This window comes from Nicotiana attenuata, unplaced genomic scaffold (assembly GCF_001879085.1).
Source record: "Nicotiana attenuata strain UT unplaced genomic scaffold, NIATTr2, whole genome shotgun sequence".
Classification (NCBI taxonomy): Eukaryota; Viridiplantae; Streptophyta; class Magnoliopsida; order Solanales; family Solanaceae; genus Nicotiana; species Nicotiana attenuata.
Genome location: NW_017670476.1, coordinates 114866 through 138246, shown reverse-complemented (window position 1 = coordinate 138246; position 23381 = coordinate 114866). Strand labels below are relative to the sequence as shown.

Sequence of the window (23381 nt, the reverse complement as noted above, 5' to 3'; positions counted from 1 at the left end):
ACCTTCGCTGTCATGAATAGGTGCATTTTGCGAGTTTGACATGTTTAATCCTGAGAATCAGAAAATCTTGATAAGAAAAACTGTAAAAATAACGTGTGTAATTAGAATCAGTAATGAAATAATCACTATTATCTTTAGCCCCACGGTGGGCGCCAAACTGTTTACCTCGAAAATACGAGTAACAACAAAATTTGATTTGTGGGTTTAAAGATATGTGATTTAGTTCAACACCAATTAATAATTAAGAAGTATAAAGTATAGATGACAGAAATGAATGAATCAAAATAGTGTTACCAAACAGTATCGGCCTCGAGCTTAGTGACCTCGAGGTGAACCAAGAACGATAAAGTAAAAATAGTAAGAGAAAAGACAAGTCTGATGAACAATGAGCCAGAAAAGTAAGATAGTATATTTTTTGCCGATGATTAGATGATCTTTACAAATGATTGGGGTCCCATTTATATAATAGGGGAACTCTAAATAAGGTACATTTCCATTTACAGTAAGAAATCTTGTCGGGACAGCTGTCTAACCGCCTAGAACGGAATCGTACAATTCTATTCCGGGATTTGCGCCATGATTTTGGGAACATGGCAGGAGTCTCGCTCATTCTGTTAAAGATCCATAACGGCATTATTTCGGGGTCGAGCATACTCGCTTCGGTATTCATCGTACTTCGATCCTCGGGCATTGCATCCTATTTTCGAGTTCGAGTCTGATCCATCGGGCTCGAACTCGACCTTGCCTGAACTCAGGCTTAAGACGACCCCTTGAGTCTATAGATCGAAGGCATATGATTTTGACCGTATACAAAACTTGATAGCAGAAGAAGAAATAATATGCCAAGCGTTTCTTTAAAAGGAGAAGGGCATAAAAGTCTTTTTCAGTCAATTTTAACCATAAAACGGGTACTTGTGCACAAAACTTAAAATACCGGACATAGGTTAAATGAGGGTGTCCAAATAGAGCACCCCGTACAATTTTTACCATTTTCCCTCCATTTCCCATTCACCTCTTTAACCTAAACCAAGCTTAAAAAGCCCAAAAGTTATTTTACTCAATTATCGAATACTCATTTATTTGATTAATTAACAAAGCTTTCTTAATTCGAACCAGATTACTGGGCTGTAGCTTTTCTTCTAAGAAGCTCCACTATGACTTCAACTACCAGCAAAGACAAAATATGCTAGAAATTTCATCTTATTTGTCTAAGCTTTGTGTTCAGAATTACTCGGTGGTTGGAAATGATCGGTAACGAATAAAAAAAATTCAAACTGAGTACAAATTGACATAAAAACTATTATTATTAACCAAAAAAAGAAAAAGAAAAAGAAAAACACCCCACTCTAACGACTAAAGGGAGAAGGTCCAAAATTATTGTTATGGTTCATGAAGTAGTTTATTTTTGTCATTCGTTTAAAGTTGGGCTCAATGAAATGAATTCATTTACGAGAGGGTTTACTTTTGCTTGGACAATATTAAAATTTGTACAACAAAAGAAAAAGGCAGAAAATATTTTAGAACTTTTGAATAAAACTATTCAAATCTTCATATTAGTAAATAAAATTTTCTACAACATGATCCAATGTAATATATTGTAAACAATGGCTAACATCTTATTCATTTGAATATAACCTTGAAAGTCTAAGTAATGATCTTAAAAGGCTTTATGTCTTGTAAGCATACTACATTATAAACAACAAAGTGCAACAAAAAAAGAGAGGCAACACTAGCCTATAGTCAAATGTTAATAAGAGGTTTTAAACTTTAAATTATATATAAATATATATTAAAAAAAAGTTTAGGTCTCTTATTAAAATATGACTTTAGGCTATTAATTAAAAGTTTAGCCCTTGTTCCTCCCCCATTATCCCACATTACCATAGCTTAGCATTTACCTATTTATAGTTGCCAAACACCCATTTGGCACTATTATTATTGTGGTACTACTTTATTGCTGGAAAGAAAATATCATCTATTAGTACTACAACTTTGTTTATTAGTTAGAAAATTGAACACCCTCTTTACTGTTTTGCTTAATCTGGTAGTAGTTGTGTTTCTTTATTGTGTTTGTTTTAATTTTAGCTTTGACACTTGTTCAGTTCTTCCATCCTTTTGATTTTTTATTTTCTGATTGAGAATTGTATGTTTGGTTGATCTATTGAAACTGAAGTAGGTTTTGCTTGAATGTTTCAGTCTTATTTTCTTTGTTTCAATCATTTTCTTCTAGTTTATAGTTTTCAATCTATTTTTCTTGTTCTTAGATTGCTAGTATTATCTTTCTGGCCTTTGTTGTTGTTATTGTTTGTTTCTATTGTTCTCTTATCTTCCTGGGCCGAGGATCTATCCGAAACAACCTCTCTAACTTGCAAGGGTAGGGGTAAGATCTGTGTATATACTATCCTCCCCAGTCCCCACTATGTTTAATCTATTTTTTTTATAGAGAGATTGCTCCTTTCACCCAATAAAATTCACATAAATGCATGAAAAACACACTTCCAAGAGTGATCCTAGTGAGGCCAAAAACATGCCAAAGTACAATTGTTTGCTATAAGTTGTTAGCATGTTTTCTATATAGAGTACAACATATCGTCCTAGTTTATAGATGGAATAGACTTCTAAACCACTGGAACTCAGTTTACCTAACGACTCACGGTCAGTCAAGAGGTACTCAATTTTCCCCGCGACTCATGTTCCAAAACTCAACTTCATACTCTAGTACACGTATAACAATTGCCTCAGCTTTTGAGATGATATCTTCAGGTGACTTCTCAAGACTACGATTAGCTATATCTTGAAGAGACCGACAATACCGACCAAAATCATCATTGCCCCATCTTTGACAAGTCTCTTTTAGTTCTTCTGAAGTTTTTGAGCCATCTGCTAAACAATGCGCATAACTTTCTTGATAGACAGTTTCAATTGCCCAAAAAGCTGTAACGGCAACAGTATATTCTACTTGAGGGCTCATTAGGCTTTCCAAAAATCTAGCAAACAAAGAGACACAGGCAATCAAAAGAAAATCCCTATGGAAGACTTGATCAAACAACTGTATATAAGGGAAATAGGACAACAAAACATGTCTCTGATATTGGTTTAGCTTACTAGGAAAGAGAAGGTAAGGGAATTGCTTAGGCACAACTAAAACATGATATGTATTTCATATCTTATCTTTTGTTACAAAATAAAAAACTGCAGACTGATTCTAATGCAATGCTTGAACAATTTAAATTTGCTTATTGTTCCCATATTAACAGCAAAAGCAACTACATATGATATCAATGAACTTTAACATAGAAGCAAAACTAGGAGCTTGAAAACAAGTTCAGAGGATCCTAAAAAGTCTATAAATTTGACCAGTTAGCCAGAGTACATGATTAAATTCTCCGGGGCGTGAAAAAAGCTAAGCAAAACCTGCGTTGTTAAATAAGAAAGGTGGAATAGTAGTAGGATATAAACCAATCGGGGCTGATATGCATCTTCAGGTGTTGTCAAATTAGAATTATTAAATTCTCAACAGCTTTCTAAGAAAAAGGATGACTATAATAGATAGACATAAGACAACCTATATCACGTTGAACACAAAAACATGATAAAAGCATAGAGATTATAGTAGCGGGATAACTAAGAACCACCAAAATGAGATTGGCCTAATTACAAAAAATGTGTCATATCTTGTATTTATAATAGTGCACTTTATACCTGCAATATTCCAGGTTGGCCTTTTGAGGAACGATACTGGACAGTGAAACACTCCACTTAGACGCTTCTCTCTTGAACCATGATATCTCATCATTCAGTGCGGCGACACCGCCTAGGATAACCTCTATGTCTGAATCATCGTCCGATTCCTTCCAAGCTTTCACCAGTAAACTTGCTACGAAAGGGACAAAGGCTCTAACGAATATATAATCTTGGCCCTGCATCCAACTTCTAATCTTTAACTGATAGAAAACTGCATGAGCTTGCAAGGAAGAAACCGAACACAACATGGAACATAATTCAGTTGCAGAAACACCAAAACAGAAGCAAATTGTCAGACTGGTAGAATATGGTTAAAGCTCAAATACAGAAACAAAAAGAGCCCCATCAAGTCTGGTTGTGAGTTCGCTGAATATGTGGCAGCAACTATCTGGCAGATTCAAGATTTAAATTCTATGGGTTCAATCTTTGAGGTTCTTAGCATTGAGCCCGTTATATGTTTAAAGTTATGGGTTCGTACCTAGTAACCTTTTGCCATTCTAACGGATTTTTATACATAAATTTACATGGTCTGCGTCAAAAGTACTGGGTTCAGATATACCCGGTACCACCATTTTACATCCGCCTCTGCAACTATGGCTGCCTAGAATGTATGTGGTTGAGAGGTTTGTTAGGAGATATGCATTAGATTGGCAAATTAACAAAACAGTAAAGCACCATCAAGCTCGCCTTCAATCCAATTTTTAGGCCGCGAACAAAAGATATTGAAGTTACCTATCACTACATTCAATATAATCACAGAGGCTTTAATATAGCCTAAACCTTTTAAATTTTTCAGAGCAGCAATTTGAGTCATCGACTAAGCATGCACTAAGAGGGATTATTATAGAATTACTTTATCTTAAAACCTAATTCATTTACAGTTTTTTACTAGTTGTTCACCTAGTCAGATCTTTGTTCCTAAATTTTTTTATTACATAGTAGTAGATAAACTTAACTTCCCTTAATTGCAAGATTCTCTATAGGTAGTTGGATAGACTTTAGTATATACTGTTCTTACTCTCTCTCTCTCTATATATATATCAAACATCAGATGTAATTTTTAATCTTAATAAATACAAAGCAAATTATTTTAAAATGCTTAAAAATTTAGAGAAAAAGAATTACCAGCCATCTTTTGAAGGCAGAGAGTTCAACAGATCCATCACGGATGCTCAGAGTAAATGGGTGTCTTGTGGCAGCGGTATATAGCTGATGGTGTTGATTCAGCCATTTTTCGATCATCGGAATTTCTTTTTTAGCTCCTTCCATTTCCTACTTGTTCTACTTTTCTTGCCACGGGGACTAATTGCTCTTTCTTTGAGAAGGGTGGAAAATTCGAGGCACGGTAGGAATATGGAAATGGGGTGGGTCGGGGCAGGGAAGTGTTGACCCGCCTAAACCTTAATAACGGCTCCAAAAAAAGTTGTAGACAGAGAATTTTTCTTAACGAAAATTGAGGAGTGTTTCTTTCTCAGAAAGGAAAAGGGTTCAAAATGACCCTAAACTATTGGAAAAGGTTTATAAATATTCTTTATCCATTTATTGAGCTAAAATACCCCTTTATCCACTTTTTTAGTTCCCTTATATTATTTTTTTTGTAAAACTTAAAGAAAAATATTTTGCAAAATATTTTTATTTTTTTAAACTAATGCACCAATAGTCCGCTAATTTAGTAAAGACTTCTATTTTTTTCAGCTTTTACAAAAATAATTCATTTTTTACAAAAATAAATTTTTTTTTCAATTTTTTTAAACCATTTTTTTTTAAAAGTGATACCGTGTCGGAAGGTCAGGACGTCGAGCTCGGGTCAAAGTTCCTTTCCAAGATCGAAGTCGATATCACTCAGCGAGATCAGAAAAGGGCATACTTCGAGATAATATCGGTATAATTTAGTAACAGAAAGAGCGAAATAGCCGCAACGGACCTACAATCACGACGTGAATTTCGGGAGGACTTAAGAATCACTAGTACATACTATTTTGATAGGATAAAGAATAGCCTCATTTAGTCCGACATGAGGGCTCAAGAATCAATGGTACACACAAATTACAATTTTGATAGGGTAAAAGACGGTCCCATGAATTTTATTGGAAAAACCAAAGGAAAATGATGAAAAGGGAAGCCACAATCTCACTGTTAACCAACAACACAGTACACTACTATACTTATGTTCCATGCATGTACTTAATTACACACCCAAATACATTCAATTTTTTGACTCGATTCCAACATGCTGTGCAGGGAAATTAGTAGATCAACACAACAAGAAGGTACGTAGCGATAAGATCTGCATGCTCCTCAAAATCCAATAAACGTTGGACTAATACTGAACAAACGTAGTTTCAACCAAGGTTCATGTTCCAGAAACCAACCACATTCTCAAGTAACTCGAGGAACAAAACCTCGGACTTTGAAACTACTTCCTCCGAGGCCTGTTCTAGCCTGTTATTAGCTATGGTTTCAAGGGATTGACAATGTTGTTTGAAACTCTCGTTGGCCCATTTCTTACAAGCTGCCTTCATTTCTTCTGGAGTGCTATTGCCTTCTTTCAAACAATGCGCAAAACCATAGTGATATACTGATTCCACTGCCCATAAAATGGTTACTGCCTCTGTATACTTCTCGTCTGAGCTCGTCAAACGTTCAAAAAACCTGTCCCATAAATTTAGATGAAACCATACTTAATAAACAAAAGATGATAAAATTAACTTCTTCAATAAGTGAGTGAATATACACCACTTATTATTTATAGCCACTACAAGCGAATAAATGCACACCACTTGTCATGTCACTTAATTTAATTGATTCTAGTTTAAACTTTAAACTAAGGAAATTTTCGCCTAATAAATTTGAACCTTATCCTGTAATGTCTTTCGAGTTTCAAGTTTCAAGTTTTTTTTTTTTATGCATTGACGTTACAAAAAATATTTACATAATTAGATAAATCACTTATAAATTAATTATTAAGTAAATTTCTATGACGACAAACATTAGTGAGTAACTTGATCGGAGATGATGACTAATCCACTGTCACGCTAAACTATAAACTTCAGGTGTATATGACATAATGAATTTCTCTTAATAACGTATAAGAGTTATATACTACATTATATAGTTATTTTATTGCTGCAAGATTTCTAGTATTCCCTAGTATATATAATACCTAAAGTAATCAAGGATGGGGTTGTGATCAACAACAACACTGGTCAAGGAAATGTGCCACTTGGGAGCTTCTTCTTTTAACCATGATATTTTGTCATTCAAATAGGTTAACTCAGCCAACATGACTTCTACGTCAGAGCTATATTCGGACTCCTTCCAAGCTTTAAGCAATACACTAGCTGCAAATGGTGCCAACGCCGTTTTCACAAACACATATTCCCTTCCCTGCATTTTAATTTGGTTCACTTTAGATATTAAAAAACAAAAACAAAAAAGTTAAGAAACCTATATCAATTTAATCATCATACACATGGAAAAAAAAGAGGAGATAATTAAATTATTGAGAATTTAACTTTTATACACTATATCATTAGGGGTCGTTTGGTAAGGTATATAAGAATAATACTGAATAAGGTGTACTAATAATGCTAAAATTAGTAATACTGGGATTAGTTCTTATCGACTGTTTAGTTTGTGTATTAAAGGTTTTAAAAGGGCAATTATGTTCTTATACATGCTCATCCATCTATTAAAAGTTATGGCTGCCATGATTTTCTATGTATAAAAATAATAAAAATTATGGTATTGCTAATGCTGAGGTGGGTAACTAATACAAATATTAGTTATAGATAGGTTAAACGACACTAGAAACAAGGGATTAATAATATCAAAGCTAAAACATGTACTATTACTTTCCCTAATATATTCTACCAAACGACCCCTTAGCACTTAGCATAAAGGATTTTTTAACTCTAACCACTTAAACGATAACTAAATAGTTCATGAAAGATAAACTTAGTAACTTGAAAGATAAAACAAGTTATTTGCTACAAACATGTAAAGCTACAACACGTTAAACTATATATAGTGATAGTGTAAAAAACTTTCACAAAACTAATATATAAAAGTTGAATTCTTAATTAAATTACCAGCCATATCTTGAAGGAAGAGAAGTCGATAGAAGCATCATGTATGCTATTAATAAAAGGGTGTCTGGTGGCTGTAGTGTACTGCAATTTGTGCTTCCTTAGCCACTTCTCTATTTGTGTTAGTTTCTCAACTGTTAATGCTTCATTCTTTTTCTCCATCTTCCTCTGTTTTTTGCTTCCTACAATTTGGCTCTGATCTACACGGTTTAGCTTTTTGCTCTGTTTATTGCTTGTACTAATTGCACTATTTACTCGTTCTTTTTCGTTTTGATAACTGAGATGTTGAGTGCTTTTTTGAGAAGTGTCGAGTATATATATGATCGCCACGTGTTATGAAAAAATTAGTGTTGGCATTGTTTTTTGAGAAGTGTCCAGCCTGCTGCTAGAGATGGGAGCTTCTAGTTGCTTCTTGTTAGTTCCTGTTGCCATTGTTCGGCGTTAGCTAGGTACTTGGTAATAGTTGGTATGTTTCGATGATATTTCTTTATTTTAAAGGGTTAAATTAAATAATAGCAGGAACATCTATAAATAAATAATTATCGTTTTTTTTGTTGTTAGAATAATTATAGCTCATAAGTGCGGCAAGTTCTTCTAACTTTCCTGATGAAAAATATTTGTAAAAATAGTACGGGCTAGCCAGTTTTCGGATTGGTAATTAAAAAATAGCTAGCGTTTGTAAGATCATTGAAAAATAGCCACTATTTTGCTGCAACACAAAAAGTTCCAACATAATATATTGGAGATTAGTGCACCTGTGTATGAACTTCTAGCATATTATGCTGGAACTCCAACACGCGGAAAGTTTCGCATAATATATTGGAGATTGGAGCACTTGTGTATGTACTTCCAGCATATTATGCTGGACCGTATATTATACTGGAACTCTAGTATATTATGCTGGAATTCTAGTATATTATGCTGGAATATTTTCTGGGTTTTGAACATTGTTTTCGTTCAGATTTATCTTTACATGAAAAGTGGCTAAATTTCAATTACTTTTGAAACTTTGGCTATTTTTCAATGACCACTTGTAAATCTGGCTATTTTTGAATTTCTCCCAAAATATTTTCTATCTTATGAAATAAACATTGAAAAACATGTTGGTCCATAACTTTCTGTTTTAATTTCTTAAATATTTTTTTTTTTTGCATTTGTTTTATGATATAATTTCTTTCGCTTACGAGAATATGACCCTTAATAGGGGATGTGGAAGTCAGAGTATTAGAATAGAAGATTAATAGGTAGTCAAGCGTATTTTTCTTCCACACTAGAAGTATTAGTATTATTGTAGTATTTTCTTATTTTTAGATTTTTTTTACTACATGTTTTTGCTTTTACTTCGGCTATCTTATTATCTAGCTATTGTTACTGCTTCCTTTCTATTCCCTCTGTTTCAATTTAGATGACACACTTTCCTTAATAGTTCGTTTAAAAAAGAATGAAATATTTCTACAATTGAAAATATATTAACTTTAAATTCTTCATTTTACTCATTATACCGTTAATGAGAAGCTTTTATAATCACACAAATATCATGGCTCCATAAAGCTTTTACCTCTTAAGTTTTTAAGACTATAAGTTTCAAAAGTCTTTTTTTCTTCTTAAACTCTGTGCCAAGTCAAACAACCTCATCTAAATTGAAACAGATGGAGTATTACTTTTACACTACAATATTTCTTTTTTATAATTGATGTGATTTTTCTTTCCTTTAGCCAAGGGTATATTAGAAACAGTCTCTCTACCTATACAAGGTAGGGGTAAGGTCTACATAGAAGACATAATTCAGTACATAGAAGTGTGTTCTCTCTAACGACTTAAGCTTTTAGATGATATGAAAAAGTACAAGAGGGGGGAGGGGGGGGGGGGGGAATTTTAGCCTTTTTAAATTTCTAGTTGACTACTCTTCAGACCTAGTCGACTTATGCGGAGACAACCTGCACAGGACTGTTAGTCCTTTCGATTTAAACAAGTGTTAATCACAATAAACAGTAAAGGAACAGAATATAATATGAGAGCGATAAAGTAAATGACACCAAAATTTTTATACCGGTTCAGAGCCAATGTGGTATCCTAATCCAGTCCTCTTGGGTTGCAAGAGTGTTGTCTTTTAGAGCTCTTTGTCAATTGAATTGAGTACAGCCTTTGTGGTTTTCAGCGATCACCACCAATGTTGACAGGGTTGGTTTTCACTCGCTCACCAACAACGAACAAGAGTTGGTTTTTACTTGCTCACCAACAACGACCCTTTGGTTTTCACTCGCTCACCAAAGAAACGAACAATGACACAACCTCTCGGACACACTGCCTCTCCAATATTTTTTTGTCTCTCTTCTCTTTTTTGTGTACACAGTAAATCTAAAAGTGAATTACAATGCTTGTTAAGAGTAGAATAAAGAACTTGTAGTTGGGTAGACAATTTTATAGAAGGTTGCGTACATTCTTCCTTCATAGAGACTGTATATTTACAGCCCTTTCAACTTGTTCTGGCTATTGCATAACCCAAGGAAATTTGACAGTTGCTCCAATATTTATTTTCATAATTTGCAGTTCCAGCACTTGTATGAATATGGATAGTATGTTGACTTGGCACTCCTTTGACGATGGATATACCATAGGCATATTTGCAACATTGATTTTCTTTCCTTGTTTGACTTCTTTTACTTGGACAGATCTTACCTGTCTCCACTTTCCTTTCTTGAATATATAAGATCTTCATCGAGTACCAGCATGAGAATTCTTATGTAGAGGATTCTTTTCCTTTTATGGTAGTAGAATATTCACTCATTATTTAGATGCAATATCTTGGTTGATCTTCTTTAGAAAATCTTGCATTTCATAATTAATTTCTGTTGCATCTCCATGTGCATCGTTCTTCATCCTTCCATAGTCTTGATTCAATATTCATGAATTTCCATAAGAGCAATAGTCATTCTTTATATGAACTCAAACTTATGTCCATACATTATTCTCTTTCCACACCAAAGAGGAAATGTAGTAATAATATATTCCCATAAATAATAGTAGCATCTTTGAACTCCTATTGGAAATATTGATCTTGAAAAATAATCTTCCATAATATAAATATTTTCTTTCCATAGAAAATATATTCTTCTCATATTATATTGAAAATATTCCTTTCTTGATCTTGGAAAATAATCTTTCCATAATATAGATTGTACTACATCCATAATACATTTTCTTTCCATAGAAAATATATTCTTCCTTGGTCTTGTAGTATCTTTTCCATGTAGTATTTTTCTTCCACAAAATAATAGATCTTCTCCATGATTCTATCAACTTTCCTTTCAAGATGTTGAAAAACTTTTCATCCATAATTTCCGTAGATTCTTCTTCTGATATTGTAGTAAGCCATTCAATATTTAAAATTGTAACATCCCGTAAATTCGGCTTAGGTGTGAATGTGGTAAATGAGTGGTAAGGTTATATTTTGAACATGTGAAGTCCCAACGGGATGATTGTGGGTAAAATAGTTGTTTCAAAAATCAAGATGGAAAGAGAGGTGCATAAGATTTGACAAAATCGACTAAGTTTGCAGAAGGTCTGTCTTCCATTAAGTTTTAGTGAAAATGTGTAATGCTTTGGGGAAAACGCAAAGCATGAAAGTTATAGACATTTGAAATAGCTTTCTAACGATATATTATGGAGCCCGAACGGATCTCTGTGCAAAAAGTTATGTGCATTTTTCAGAACAGTACGCGTATGCACGCCCGGTAGCGCGACCACTAGCGCGAACAAGCCTCCAGGTGCGCGATCGCGCTAGTGGGAGGCAGTGTTACTGCCGTTTAGCGTGACCACTAGCGCGAACAAGCCTCCAGATGCGTGATCGCGCTAGTGGGGGGTCATTTTAAAGCTATATTTCGTCCCCCACAGCCCCAAAACATAAAAACTTGCTCTAGAAAGGGGAACTCTCAAAAACCTAACTCCTTAAGGGTCCTTCCACCACCCAAGGTAAGTTCTAATGGTGATTTTAAGTTAATTTAAATTTTCCAATATCTTATTAACATGGGTAAACCCTCTATATCATTATATATTCGATTGGGTCATCATTGTTGAGAGAAGGAAGCCTAGAACTCGAAATTCAAGGGTTTGAACTTCGAAAAGGTAATGTCTTCACCCTCTAATTGATTTTAACATTGGTTTAATGATTATAAACCCTAGTTCATGAGATATGAGTTGATGTGTTTGATAGAAAAGCATGAACGATTATAGGTTTGGGGTGTTGAGTGTTGATTATTTGTTAAGGGTGTTGTCTAGCTTATGGGTGATAAAGAATAATATCGATTACAACCATTTGAGACTTTAGAATTTATCTATGGGCAAGGAAATGGGTTGTTGGGTGTAGAGATACCGTTAATAAGGACTATGAAGCTTTATTTTCACCAAGTGTTTGATAAAATGCTTAAGTGACCAAAATATGAGCATTATAGCTAATATGGAATCCCTTTGACTTGTATTGCTATAGATTAAAGTTGAAAGGGTTGACAAACGTTGTATTACGCTCAAGAGCCCGGAAGTTAAGGTATGTAAGTCCAACTCTTTACGTTTGGGAATGTCTATGATTCTCCCTACGTCATATTCATTATGACCCTTACCAGTTTCCTCAGAAAGTAACTATGACCTAGTTCCCTGAATAGTAGTAGAACTTCTATTCTCTAGATGGCATAGTTTCATAATCATTAGATATTCTATGAGTCTCAGTTATGACAGATCAACTTATTATGAATATTCATCTCAGTCTAATCCTATTCACTATTACAGTATCATGTCACTTGGTATGGCTCATTATTTCAGTATCATTTATTACAGTATGATTCTTAGTTCCTGATTCTAAATTCCTGAATGTTGAACACCTGTATTTGGGCCTGAGGCCGTAGTTTATGCTTTATGCATTTTTGGGCCTGAGGCCGTAGTTATATATACGTATACTTGGGCCTGAGGCCGTAGCTTGTGCACATGTATATATATTGGGCCCGAGCCCATAGCTTATCAGATAAACAGGTTGTTCATCATTCAGAAGAGGGGGTATTTATATCTTTACTTCCTTGTTCAGTTATCAGTTTATCAGCTAGCAGTTCAGTTTCAGTTTCAGTATTTATAGCTCTTTTGTTCAGCTATTTTACATACCAGTGAAATTCAAATGTACTGACGTCCCTTTTGCCCAGGGCCTGCATCTCGCGATGCAGGTAACGATTTTCAGGTTGACGATTCTGCTTGTTAGGACATCTCGTATCAGCTGTTGGTGAGCCCCAGTCTTTCGGGGCCTTATCTCTCTTTTGTGTTAGTCATTATAGTATTTTCGGTTAATAAGGTATACCGGGGACCTTGTCCCGGTAAACAGTTGGCATTTTCAGTATTCCTTAGAGGCTTCGTAGACTATAACCCAGTCAGTCAGATATTAGCAGGCTTTCATGTGTTAGCCTTGTCGGCTACTTGTTTATACTTGCAGACCTTTTAGTATTTTCCGCATCTATGATATTTCAGTCAGACTTTTTAGCAGATTATCATGTTTTACATTTACCTCTAGCTCATAGTTATACCACATGTTGATCCAGCCATACAGTTGGTTCGCTCGGTCACATGCAGTCAGGCACCGAGTGCCGTGTTACGCCCGGGCCATAGTTCGAGGCGTGACAAAGCTTGGTATCAGAGCCCTAGGTTCAAGAGTCCTAGGGAGTCTATGAAGCCGTGTCCAGTGGGGTCTCTTTTATGTGTGTGTGCGCGCCACACATGTAAACAGTTGACCACCAAGACATCTAGGATTGTTCCATTTCTTTCATACTCTAGATCGTACAGTTAGAGCTATGCTTTCAGGAATCTGTCTAATCCGTGCGAATTGCGTATTTCAGGAAAAAAAAATGCCTGCAAAAAGAAAGTACACCAGGAGGGCCACAACTAATGCTGCTCAGGAGGAGGACACTCCGGCCCGGGGGGTTGCACCGGGCTCAGTGCCCAGTGCTTCAGACATGGATGTCAGGGGAGCTATCCAGTTGCTCACCTAGATTGTTGCTACCCAGGCTCAAAGGCAGGGAACGAGTGATGTTCATGAGACGGGTGGTTCCAGTTCTAGGGAATTCCTCAACATGAAACCTCCCGTCTTCACAGGCTCCAAATAGGATGAGGATCCGCAAAACTTCATTGATGAGGTTCAGAAGATATTTCGAGTGATGCATGCTACAGACACTGAGGCAGCAGAGCTTGCTGCATACCAGCTGAAGGATGTTGCCAACACTTGGTATGAAATGTGGGAAGAGTCCCGAGGGGAGGATGCGGATCCTGCAACTTGAAAGGAGTTTGCAGATGCGTTCCTTGAGCACTTCTACCCATTGAGGTCTTGGAAGCTAAGGCTTTGGAGTTTGGGAGACTCAGACAGAATGATATGAGTGTGAATGAGTACTACCTCAAGTTCGTCTCTCTGGCCAAGTATGCTCCAGAAATGGTACGTGATATGAGGGCCAGAGTTAGGCGGTTTGTGTTGGGGCTTTCAGATGATTTATTTGCTGATGCTAATATAGCTGCTCAGAATAATGACATGACCATCACTAAGATGGTTGCCTTTGTTCAAGGGAACGACGACAGGTTGAAAGAAGAAGAGCGGCTATAGAAAGAGAAAGACAGGGAATTCAGCAAGAGAGCTAAGTCTGCAGGAAATTTCAGCCATGGGGGATCTCAAGCAGGAGGCAATCGCTAGTTCTTCAAGAAATTAAAATCAGGACCCGCTCCATCTTCAGCTAGTGCACCGGTTCAGAGGTCCAAGTTTAACAAGAAAAACCAAAATTTCAGAGCAGCAGGTTCACAGTTACAGACTAGTGTGGGCTACAGAGGCCTGGAGTACCCTATTTGCAACACGTGTGGTAAGAAGCATCCAGGGGTGTGTCGTTTGGGCACAAATGGTTGCTTTGGGTGCGGTCAGCAAGGCCACTTCTTGAGGGATTGTCCATCAGCAAATCAGAACAATGGAGGCAATGTAGCTCAGTCCACTAATTCAGCAGCCCATCATAACTCTCAGGCTCAGCAAGGGCGCGGCGCAGCAAAGTCTAATAATGCAGGCGGTGGACGAAACCGCTTGTATGCACTGGCAGACCGTCAGGATACAGAGGCTCGTGGAGATGTTGTCACAGGTATGCTAACAATATTCACTTTTGATGTCTATGCTCTTATAGATCCGAGATCCACCCTATCTTATGTAACCCCATATATTGCAAAGAAATTTGGGATAGAACCAGAAAAGTTGTGTGAACCCTTTGAAGCGTCCACTCCAGTTGGAGAATCAGTTATAGCAAGGTGTATCTATATGGGATATCCAGTTAAAGTGCATCATCGTCTTACTGTAGCAGACTTAGTAGAATTGGAGATGTTAGACTTCGATGTGATCATGGGCATGGATTGGTTAGAGTCATGTTATGCCAAAGTGGGTTGTAGAACCAAAATAGTAAGTTTTGAATTTCCCGGTGAACCAGTCTTAGAATGGAAGGGTGATGCAGTAACACCTAGGGGTAGGTTTTTTCCTACCTTAACGCCAGAAAGATGATCTCCAAGGGATATATCTACCACCTGGTTCGAGTTAAGGATGCAGATGCTCAGATTCCCACTCTCCAATCGGTACCAATTGTAAATGAGTTTCCAGAAGTGTTTCCCGAAGATCTCCCTGGAGTCCCTCCCGATAGAGAGATTGACTTTGGAATTGATCTACTTCCAGGCACTAAGCCGATATCTATTCCGCCTTATAGAATGGCTCCAACAGAGTTAAAAGAGTTAAAGGTCCAGTTGAAAGATCTTCTAGATAAGGGATTTATAAGGCCAAGTGTCTCACCTTGGGGCGCACCGGTCTTGTTTGTCCGAAAGAAGGATGGGTCTTTGCGTATGTGCATTGACTATCGTCAGTTGAATAAAGTCACCATCAAGAACAAGTACCCTCTTCCCAGAATAGATAATTTATTTGATCAACTTCAGGGTGCCCAGTGTTATTCCAAGATTGACCTCAGATCGGGATACCATCAGTTGAAGGTTAAGGAAGTCGATNACTATTTTACCATAATCATCCCGATGGGACTTCACATGCCCAAAATATAACCTTACTACTCCTTTAACTCATTTATACCGAAGTCGAATTTACGGGGTGTTACTTGTATATTGAGTTGATGTTGTTGTGGCAAGTCTTCCATTAGTGGTGGAAATGCTAGTGTGGGAATCATCAGAACAACATAGCGTTGTTCCACAGAGTAGGGGTTGAGGCCAAAGGTTCCTTGCTACATATGAACAATTCTGAATTCTGATTATGAAGGTAAGCTCTTTAAATGCAATGTTGATACAATGATATATCTGTGTTTGATGTGCTTTGTGCTGAAGAGAATTTTGAAAGCAGCATTCTTTCATTTCCCTTTGATATGAAATTTAATCTTGTTGGGAAACATTTAAAACTTTTTTTCTTCCTTCCCATTTTAACTGCAGGTCGGTGATCCAGTTCAACTGGCAACCACTGTGATCTCACCTATTGCTGGAAATTTTGGGTAAAGCAACTGCGTCTACATTCTATAAATAAAAAAGCATGAAGCAGAAGTAGACATACGAGAACTGGTCCAAGATACATATTTGTAGAGTATGAAATATTCGTGCCACGATTTGAACAATAAATTTCTTGGAAAGTAACACTTTGGTGCATGACTTCACCTAAATTCGACTACTAATAGTTTCCAGAGACATACACACATATGCTATTATGGATCCAATTGAAGTATACAATAAAACCCCATATACCCGTAGAACAAATTAGAGGTACTAATATAAGTGACCCGCATAAGGTAATCCACAGTGATACGTGGAATTTATATATCTTTATTGCAAATGACATAATGCAAAGGAGTCATAGATAAGCTCCACTTATACATATCACTTGGATAACCTCTTTTGAGTGAATATTTTTTAAAATGACGGAGCATTCTGTAAATGAATATTTCATATAGAGTCCTATATGAAATATAATGACTCCCACATAGTATTTACCTGATAAACGTAGGCCATGTCATCTCAGGGGAAGGCGTGAAGGTGGACTCTCAGAAAATAAAATCAAAACTAAAATCTTCTTTTTCTTCTTCCTTAAGAGAAAACGAGAGAATTTCTCATAAACGGCTCAAAGTCGCCAAAAGTCCTATTCGGACGTGCGGCGTAGAGACTTAGAGTTCCAAGTTGATGATTGGGTGTTTTTTAAAGTATCGCCCATGAAAGGCGTTATGAGATTTGGGAAGAAGGGGAAACTTAGTCCCCGCTATATTGGTCCATATAGAATCCTGCGAAGGATCGGTCAGGTGGCTTATGAGTTAGAATTGCCACAAGAACTAGCTATCGTACACCCAGTGTTCCATGTGTCCATGTTGAAGAAATTCATGGGAGACCCATCACTTGTGGTTCCTACAGAGGTTATAGGGGTTAAAGACAACCTATCTTATGAAGAAATTCCAGTGGCTATTCTTGATCGTCAAACTCGCAAGCTCAGAACTAAGGAAATTGCTTCAGTAAAAGTGCTTTGGAGGAATCAAAAGATTGAAGAGGCTACATGGGAAGCCGAGGAGGACATGAAGTCCAGATATCCCCATCTCTTTGAAGGGCAAAAGGAAAATGTGGAAGGTAATTGACCTTTCCATTCAGTTCTTATATTATAATCTCCATGTTCTTCAGTATTTACTCAGCTTAAAACTCAATCATTACGTACTCATTCAGTTGGATACACATGTATTCATGATATTTCAATATTAGCATATCACCATCACACCCGTTTAATGTCCATAGATAGTCGTAGTTGCAACCAGGACCATCATTCGAGGACGAATGATCCCAAGGGGAAGATAATGTAACACCCCGTAAAGTCGGCTTAGGTGTGAATGTGGTAAATGAGGGGTAAGGTTATATTTTGAACATGTGAAGTCACAACGGGATGATTGTGGGTAAAATAGTTGTTTCAAAAATCAAGATGGAAAGAGAGGTGCATAAGATTTGACAAAATCGACTAAGTTTGCAGAAGGTCTGTCTTCCATCAAGTATTAGTGCAAATGCGTAAGGAATTGGGGACAACGCAAAGCATAAAAGTTGTAGACCTTTGAAATAGCTTTCCAACGATATATTATGGAGCCCGAACGGATATGTGTACATAAAGTTATGTGCGTTTTTCAGAACAGTACGCGTATGCGCGCCCGGTAGCGCGAACACTAGCGCGAACAAGCCTCCAGGTGCGCGATCGCGCTAGTGGGACGCAGTGTGACTGCCGTTTAGCGCGAACACTAGCGCGAACAAGCCTCCAAGTGCGCGATCGTGCTAGTGGGGGGTCGTTTTAAAGCTATATTTCGTCCCCCACAGCCCCAAAACATAAAAACTTGCTCTAGAAAGGGGAACTCTCAAAAACCTAACTCCTTAAGGGTCCTTCCACCACCCAAGGTAAGTTCTAATGGTGATTCTAAGTTAATTTCAATTTCCCAACATCTTATTAACATGGGTAAACCCTCCATATCATTAGATATTCGATTGGGTTATCATTGTTGAGAGAGGGAAGCCTAGAACTCGAAATTCAAGGGTTTGAACTTCGAAAAGGTAAATGTCTTCACCCTCTAATTGATTCTAGCATTGGTTTAATGATTATAAACCCTAGTTCATGAGATATGAGTTGATGGGTTTGATAGAAAAGCATGAACAATTATAGGTTTGGGGTGTTGAGTGTTGATTATTGGTTAAGGGTGTTGTCTAGCTTATGGGTGATAAAGAATAATATCGATTACAACCATTTGAGGCTTTAGAATTTATCTAGGGGCAAGGAAATGGGTTGTTGGGTGTAGAGACACCATTAATAAGGACTATGAAGCTTTATTTTCACCAAGTGTTTGATAAAATACTTAGGTGACCAAAACATGAGCATTATAGCTAATATGGAATCCCATTGACTTGTATTGCTATAGATTAAAGTTGAAAGGGTTGACACACGTTATATTACGCTCAAGAGCCGGAAGTTAAGGTATGTAAGGCCAACTCTTTACGTTTGGGAATGTCTATGATTCTCCCTATGTCATATTCATTATGACCCTTACCAGTTTCCTCAGAAAGTAACTATGACCTAGTTCCCTGAATAGTAGTAGAACTTCTATTCTCTAGATGGCATAGTTTCATAATCATTAGATATTCTATGAGTCTTAGTTATGACAGATCAACTTATTATGAATATTCATCTCAGTCTAATCCTGTTCAGTATTACAGTATCATGTCACTTGGTATGACTCATTATTTCAGTATCATTTATTACAGTATGATTCTTAGTTCCTGATTCTAAATTCCTGAATGTTGAACACCTGTATTTGGGCCTGAGGCTGTAGTTTATGCTTTATGCATTTTTGGGCCTGAGGCCGTAGTTATGTATACGTATACTTGGGCCGGAGGCCGTAGCTTGTGCACATGTATATATATATTGGGCCCGAGGCCGTAGCTTATCAGATAAACAGGTTGTTCATCATTCAGAAGAGGGAGTATTCATATCCTTACTTCCTTGTTCAGTTATCAGTTTATCAGCTAGCAGTTCAATTTCAGTTTCAAAATATTTACATTACAGCTCTTTTGTTCAGCTATTTTACATACCAGTGCAATTCAAATGTACTGACGTCCCCTTTGCCCGGGGCCTGCATCTCGCGATGCGGGTAACGATTTTCAGATTGACGATTTTGCTTGTTAGGACATCTCGTATCAGCTGTTGGTGAGCCCCAGTCTTTCGGGGCCTTATCTCTCTTTTGTTTTAGTCATTATAGTATTTTCGGTTAATAAGGTATACCGGGGACCTTGTCCCGGTAAACAGTTGGCATTTTCAGTATTCCTTAGAGGCTTCGTAGACTATAACCCAGTCAATCAGATATTAGCAGGCTTTCATGTGTTAGCCTTGTCAGCTACTTGTTTAATACTTGCAGACCTTTCAGTATTTTTCGCATCTATGATATTTCAGTCAGACTTTTTAGCAGATTATCATGTTTTACATTTACCTCTAGCTCATAGTTATACCACATGTTGATCCAGCCATACAGTTGGTTCGCTCGGTCACGTGCAGTCAGGCACCGAGTGCCGTGTTACGCCCAGGCCATGGTTCGGGGCGTGACAAAAATGCTCAACTTCGATTAGCAGAATTGGAGGCTCTTGATGATAAAAGGTTGGAAGCTCAACAGAGTCTTGAATGTTATCAAGCTTGATTGTCTCGCGCCTTCAATAAAAGAGTTCGCCCGAGATCCTTTCAAGTAGGAGAACCTGTAGGGAAGTTCACTTCAAAATGGGATGGGTCATATCTTGTACAAGAAGCTTACTCAAGTGGTAGATAAAATCATCACCCGAAGAGTGAGATAAATGCAACAGAAGAAATTCTTAAAAAATAAATGACCACCCTGATGCTTAAAAATTGCGTAAATTACTATAACGTAATAATGAAGGGAATCTATGTAAGATTTGCGTTCAAATCTTACATAGAAAACTATAAGTGTAGTTTATTGTTCACTTATTAGATTCAAACTAGTAATCAAGACAGCTTTTCCCTAAATTAGCCATTAGCTACTCCTTGATAGTTTAACTTTGAAATATAGATACATACTATTGACGAAGTAGGTATCATCCTTACCTACTAATATCCTCATGGTATAACCCCATGAGGATATACATAGATGGTACTTAGCCGATCGAGCCGAGAATAGTACTAGAATGATAGGTATATACTAACCAAGATATTTACAACCTCTAAAGATTTAGGAATAACTTTTACTAAATCTCAGACGTAGACCTGACCCTGATCTCATCTTGGTGGTCATTTATTTTTTAAGAACTAACTTATAATCTTACAGCAAAAACGTTCATATATAGTAGGTATGCATCGGGATGACATAGTCATCGCCCGTCATTACCAAATTACATTTTTTGGTGTTTTACGGCCATAAAACTGGAATTCCGCTCGATTCCAATATTTTCATGTGCTATAGCTCACGCCTTTCGCCGTGGGACGGAGCCGGACCTGGATTACCTAATATTTGTCCGGAACATCAAATACGACCTAAGGAACCATAAACCCTTTCCATCGATCATGCACCTCCTCTCATAGGGTTCATCTATCAATGCCACAAACAGTGTACATCCCGCAAATCTTTCTGTACACATCCAGTTATCCAGATCCTTTGATCAGCTACAGAGATTATGGTAAAGTTACACATGGTTAAGTAAAACCCAGATATTTCATATAGATACATACCATTAACCGGCCCTGCCCAGACCGGTTTAACGGCTAGATTTTATTTTTTATTCTTAAGGTTTCTAATCGTTGGCAACGGTCAGCTAGCTTTTGGTCGTTGCCCAATGACTGTTTTGCACAAATAGCCCTTTTTGGGCAATTTTTTTTATAAAAAATAACAATTTGTAATTACTAATTTAGCCCTTTAAAAACGATAAATATCCCCCCCCCCCCCTCTTCATTTCTTCACTCATCTCTCATTTCTCATACTCATGTTCTCAATTATCATTCTCTCATTCTTCACCTAAAGTGCAATCAAGTATTTGGCTCTAATTTTTTTCTGAATTTAATTGATCGTATTATTTATTATTTGATGTTTGAACAATTGAACTTCAAACTTTGAACAATTGACGTTTCTTCGTGGTAACATTGGAGTTGCGAAATCATCAAGTGTTCAATTTATTGCCGAATTCGGTGCACTCCCTCCAACTCTTTCTCTTATTTACTATTTTATTTGCATATTTAATTTTTGCTAGTAGTTAAATTTTCACAATATGTTTAATGCTGCAAAAAGAGTTTGTAATAGGGTTACTTATCGAGGTAATCGGAAAAATAGAAAAGGAGGTACTACTTCAGACTCTCGTAGTAATCTTAAGAAAAAAAGTATTGTGTATGTCTTTAACCTTTTTCCTCAGAATATATAATCTCAAAGAAGTGTACATATAGCATAACAGCACTGAAATGCTTATTAGAAGATTCTACCTATTTCACGGCATTAGGGGATGGCAGTAAACATAAATGGTATAATACCTAAATCATTTAAAACAATATAGGTTAACTTTACAGATAGTCTCTTATTACTATAAGCAGTGATGGTGTTCAGGACGACCGTTTCAACAAAAGTCAAGTGGAGGGAATTATAATGGCCATTTAGAATATCCAGGTAACTATTAGACTATCTACATGATATTTCCACCACGGTCAATATGCTACTTACAGCGATAAATATATGGTCTAATATTTTGTTATCAAATGTATTTATCCGTATTATTATCCCCCATATGTATTTGTACACCATTATAATTAATCAAGTGATACGTATTTAGAAATCGACTATATCTCGGTCAAAGATATAGCCATTAGCCCACAATAGCTATACGGTGGTCAATATATTATGCAAAAATTATTAGTTATCCCCATTGAAAATAGTATTGTGATATTGTAATTCCAATATCACAATTGAGATCTAATATTGCTTATTATTCCAATGATGGAGCAATAAGTGGGATGAAGAGATGCAATTCAAAAGGTGCCTCTTTCATTTCTCATTCGCGGAACCTGACAACTACTACTACCTATTTAGGTGTCTACATATAAGAAAATTTAGTGAGTCGATTATAGCATGCATGAAAAAAAAAGGGGCATTTGCATCCACACCAGCTTTTTGTGTCACGTCTTAACTTGTGCCCGTTTTGCAAAACCAATTGCAAGCATACCCGCTTTTTCGCATAACTTCATCATACGGGGCTAGGGATAGCAAAGGCAATAACGCAAAACTTCAGCATTCTAGTAGACGGGCCTGAAGTGGAAAGTGTGCTGAAGTTTTTATTTTGTAACTGGCAAACTTCAGCTCTAGAGCTGAAGTTTTTGGTTTAGTAACCGGCAAACTTCAGCTCTAGAGCTGAAGTTTTTATTTTGTAACTGGCGAACTGCAGCTCTAGAGCTGAATTTTTTGTTTTGTAACTGGAGAACTTCAGGTCTAGAGCTGAATTTTTGTTTTGCAACTGGCGAACTTCAACTCTAGAGCTGAAGTTATTTAGTTCATTTGTAAAAACTTCAGCACTATTTATGTTTGTTTAGGATCTTGGTACATCTGTATTTTGTTTGTAATTATGCAACAAGAAAAGAAAACGAGAGTATGCACAAATCTAATAACTCATCATCATTCACTGATCAGTAAAGTCACCGATTTCAACAAAAATCTGGCAACTGAAACTAACGTGCCTCTTAGCTAATTGGTTACATCAACAAGTAATTAACGTAGTCTAAATTTACTATTACATAGCTTTGAAAGAAGAAAAAAAGGAATGATATACGAGGGTCAAAATACAGATGACCAAGATCCCAAACAAACATATACACCAAGAATCTACTCATCTAATATAGTTACAGCTAGTTATTTAGTTCATTGGGAAAATGCATAAGTATCCCCCTGACTTATACCCGGATTCCCAACTACACACTTTCTCTTTGCCGGATTTTCTATTACCCCCCCTAAACATTTTTTAAATGAAATT

At 36.7% G+C, this 23381-nt stretch overlaps 2 protein-coding genes across 2 annotated transcripts; both read right to left on the bottom strand.

Annotated features, from left to right (window-relative positions):
• Nucleotides 1–2470: 2470 nt before the first annotated feature.
• Nucleotides 2471–5141, bottom strand: LOC109239992 (probable bifunctional TENA-E protein). The gene is made up of 3 exons (XM_019406609.1): nucleotides 4870–5141; nucleotides 3703–3920; nucleotides 2471–2987 (listed from the first exon to the last, which is right to left on the bottom strand). The coding sequence occupies exons 1-3, from the start codon at nucleotides 5011–5013 to the stop codon at nucleotides 2672–2674; spliced, it is 678 nt and encodes a 225-aa protein (XP_019262154.1). The 5' UTR covers nucleotides 5014–5141; the 3' UTR covers nucleotides 2471–2671.
• A 663-nt stretch (nucleotides 5142–5804) lies between these two features.
• On the bottom strand, nucleotides 5805–8136 carry LOC109239986 (probable bifunctional TENA-E protein). The gene is made up of 3 exons (XM_019406603.1): nucleotides 7836–8136; nucleotides 6908–7131; nucleotides 5805–6396 (listed from the first exon to the last, which is right to left on the bottom strand). The coding sequence occupies exons 1-3, from the start codon at nucleotides 7992–7994 to the stop codon at nucleotides 6087–6089; spliced, it is 693 nt and encodes a 230-aa protein (XP_019262148.1). The 5' UTR covers nucleotides 7995–8136; the 3' UTR covers nucleotides 5805–6086.
• Nucleotides 8137–23381: the final 15245 nt, after the last annotated feature.

Excerpts from the sequence above, each read along its gene's own strand:
- LOC109239992 (XM_019406609.1), bottom strand. The coding sequence starts at position 5,013 with ATGGAAGGAGCTAAAAAAGAAATTCCGATGATCGAAAAATGGCTGAAT. Across the intron at positions 3,921-4,869 it reads CTGCCTTCAAAAGATGGCTG|GGCCAAGATTATATATTCGT; the intron begins GTAATTCTTTTT and ends AGTTGGATGCAG. Across the intron at positions 2,988-3,702 it reads GCCAACCTGGAATATTGCAG|ATTTTTGGAAAGCCTAATGA; the intron begins GTATAAAGTGCA and ends TTTGTTTGCTAG.
- LOC109239986 (XM_019406603.1), bottom strand. The coding sequence starts at position 7,994 with ATGGAGAAAAAGAATGAAGCATTAACAGTTGAGAAACTAACACAAATA. Across the intron at positions 7,132-7,835 it reads CTTCCTTCAAGATATGGCTG|GGAAGGGAATATGTGTTTGT; the intron begins GTAATTTAATTA and ends ATTAAAATGCAG. Across the intron at positions 6,397-6,907 it reads CCCATCCTTGATTACTTTAG|GTTTTTTGAACGTTTGACGA; the intron begins GTATTATATATA and ends TTTATGGGACAG.